This window comes from Octopus bimaculoides, chromosome 3 (genome assembly GCF_001194135.2).
Source record: "Octopus bimaculoides isolate UCB-OBI-ISO-001 chromosome 3, ASM119413v2, whole genome shotgun sequence".
Lineage (NCBI taxonomy): Eukaryota > Metazoa > Mollusca > Cephalopoda > Octopoda > Octopodidae > Octopus > Octopus bimaculoides.
This window is the reverse complement of record NC_068983.1, coordinates 45,992,483-45,995,845: the sequence shown is the minus strand read 5'-3', so window position 1 is coordinate 45,995,845 and position 3,363 is coordinate 45,992,483. Positions and strand designations below refer to the sequence as shown.

Here is a 3,363-nt window from a genome sequence, read left to right as displayed (position 1 = left end):
CACACACACAAAACACACATACACACACACACACACACACACACATCATATACATTACATATACGTTAATAAACATACATGTATATTTTGGGTCATTTCATAAATAATGCGGTTTTTTTATACTTTTAATGTTCAAAATTAAGATAAACACTGTACTATACGTCTATCTATTTATAAGTACAAATAGACAAATGCATACATACATATAGGTACCCTTCCGTACATGCTGTAGATCCAACTCAGTGATGGCCTCAAGTGTAGCATATGTTTAAAAGAATACAAGTGTGGTTGAAACTTCACAACAGCTGTTTCGGCAGCATCTTATTAATGCATTCTTAGATTACGTCATGACAAAAAGCCGCCATTGTGCGTGTGGTGTGTGTGTGTGCGTGTCTCTCTGTGTGTGCGTGTATGTGTGTGAGTGTGTGTGTGTGTGATATATATGATATGATTGTGGGCTAATGCATAAAGGAATTCAGTCCAAATTCATAGATATTGTTTTCCTGTCCCCACGAATCTATATTATATACATGGCTGTCTTGTTCGGAGCTGAAAATGTAAGACATAATTTGTAGGAAACTTATCTAACTTAAACAGAAATCATACAAAGAAGATTGTCGATTTTCAATTCCGTTTGACTTGTCTCTGTCACATCATAAATCATGTTCCAAATTAACGTTGATTCAGCTCTTTTTCTCACATTTTCTCTATAGTTAAAAGTATCAGAGAGAACATATACCGGATCGAACCTTGGTTTACCACGAGTAAACTTTTTTCAGAAGAAGGTATTGAAGTCGGCACTGCAAGCAAATGCAATGCTGGTCAATTCAGAACTGTTTCTATTTACAATGTGATATTATGCAAACTTTCAGTACCAACATAAAGCAAACTGATGTATATGCAAAAGTGAGTGTGTCTTTATCTGACAGTAGAGCATCTAGTGAAAAATCAATTACGCACTCATATTAGAGTCATGGATTTAATTTGTCTATTGTATAGGTGTTAGTGCTTATTTGTTGTACAGCAAAATACAAAAGAATGAGTTTTGCTAACAATTCACTTGCTCATTTTGTTATATTTAATTCCTGATTATTTTGATGTAATGTTTAGAAGTATTGTATGTTGGACTGGCTATATCATATATCATGATGGGGAAGTTATTTGGTATGGCTAAATGTTTTCACACACTCTGAATATGATTATTACTCAAGCCGATATCATTCAGAATACTCATGTTATCGTTTGTATTGAACCAAAATGAATTGGATTTTCGGTAGAACAACCAGATCCTGTCCTTTTTCTCGCTGCTTAATATAATATTAAGAATATAAGAATATATTATTAGAATAGCCCTAATCTTTTGTTTCATGTGAACTAAACATTATCAACCTTATCTTCATTATTCCACACCGTCCTCTCCCTGGAGAGTTACTGGTCTCTTCATACCTACCAAGGCATTAATGAAAACAACTTCCATGGAAACAAACTACACTACGGAACTTGACTGTAATACAACTTGACTGTAAATACAACTTACTTCGTAAAATACACTGCTAATTTTTCCAAATTGTGTTAGTTTTTCATAAAAAAAAAACTTCCATATATTGCAATGCTTCTTTAAATATATCTCGATTATCTACAAGATATGTCATGCTTTGGCCAAGTTAGTATTTTATTCGTTCAAATGAATATTAGTTAACTGTAGTGACTGTTGCTATGATTGGCTCATTCGTAGTTTAATTGTCTTGTTTTGTTTTCATCGCTGAATTTATCCGATGATATTTTTGTCTCTCAACACCTTTTTTTTCTCTCTATCTCGCCCCATTTTTTTCTACTTCATGAGACGTATTGGTTATGTGGTTTGTGCAAAAGTTTGTGACTTCGAAAAATGATTCCAGGACGCTTTTGTAACTCATAAATGAATGCATTAAAAACAAGTGAGTTTGAAGTTTAACATTATATCATTGTTCTATTTGTTATGAGTAGGTCCATATCTTTAAAGAGCTCTGAGTGTTCGGGATTTAACCATAGAATACTATAAACTAACGTTACACTGGACTATATTGCAGTCTGAAAGACCATACCTCTTTCTGAATATGATTTTGATGCAATCCTGGTGTTTGTTGAGTTCTTATTTCAAATATTCTTAGTATGTTTTGTTAGCCCAGGCACAAATTGTAAGAGGGGAAAATCGTTCCATAAAATTAAACAGGATCTTCGCTGATGATTTATTTGAAGCTGCGATGGAAGGTGTTAGCCTCAGGGAAGTTGTGAATTATATGTCTTTTTGATAAATCCGACACTTTCAAGCCACCTGATCCTAAGATTATGATTAATGAATCTAAATCTATTTTGAATATTTAGTTCACTTCTTTTAATAATTTAAAGTTCGGTTGATTGAAAACCATAAACACAGCTACATCACCATTGACCTGAAATCCAATGTTTTGCTACTTCCCCAAATTATTGAAGTACTAGACTAGCTCTCTTGATACCATTAGAGATGATTGGAAGGATCAAAGAGAGGCAAAGGAATAGAAATTGAATTGGTGTGGTCAGCAATGAACTGGACGTCCGCAGTAAAAAGTGGATATCCAGTTGCAGAAAGCGGACATCATGCTATAGAAATTATATACAGAGTGTCCACAAAGTCTAGGTACATGGAGTAAATAAAATCATAACATAAACAATTAAATATAAGAAATAATAATTTCTTAAAGTATGTTTTAATTCCCATGTGGGTACATGGAGTAAATAAAATCATGACATAAACAATTAAATATGAGAAATAATAATTTCTTAAAGTATGTTTTAATCCCCATGTACCCAGACTTTGTGGACACCCTGTAGATATATAGAATTGCATACACTCACTTATACACTTACGAAGCCAAAACAAGGAGGGAGTAAAAATGGAACATACATTAATATGTTGATGGAGAAGAACGTTTCTTAGAAGTAGAAAATACCAAAGACTGTATTATATGGAAATATACTATTCTTAACTAAATTATCAAACAATGCAGACTCGAGTTTGAGGGATAATGTTGGCAAAGAAAAGATGACAATGTACGTCATTAATCACTATAGGAAGCAGTACATGGCTAAAAAAGGAAAAACGAAGAGGTTGAACTTCTCGAACACTGCGACAGAAAATATTTTTTATGTATAATATCATACTTACAATTACTTTCAATGGATTTCAATGACACTATATTGACCAAATAGCAAAGCACTGAAAGAGAAGAATAAAATTTTAAGCACGATATAATAATAATATATGTTTAAATATATTTTTACAAAAGTATACATACATACATATATATATATATATATATATATATATATATATATATATATATA

At 32.2% G+C, this 3,363-nt stretch overlaps 1 protein-coding gene across 1 annotated transcript in view; it reads right to left on the bottom strand.

The window, feature by feature from the left end:
• Positions 1–3,363, bottom strand: part of LOC106872296 (zonadhesin) — a 79,108-nt gene that overhangs the window by 56,116 nt on the left and 19,629 nt on the right. The window contains exon 7 of the mRNA XM_014919235.2: positions 3,185–3,240. Coding sequence (XP_014774721.2) covers positions 3,185–3,240 — 56 coding nt within the window. The remainder of the gene's footprint in view (positions 1–3,184; positions 3,241–3,363) is intronic.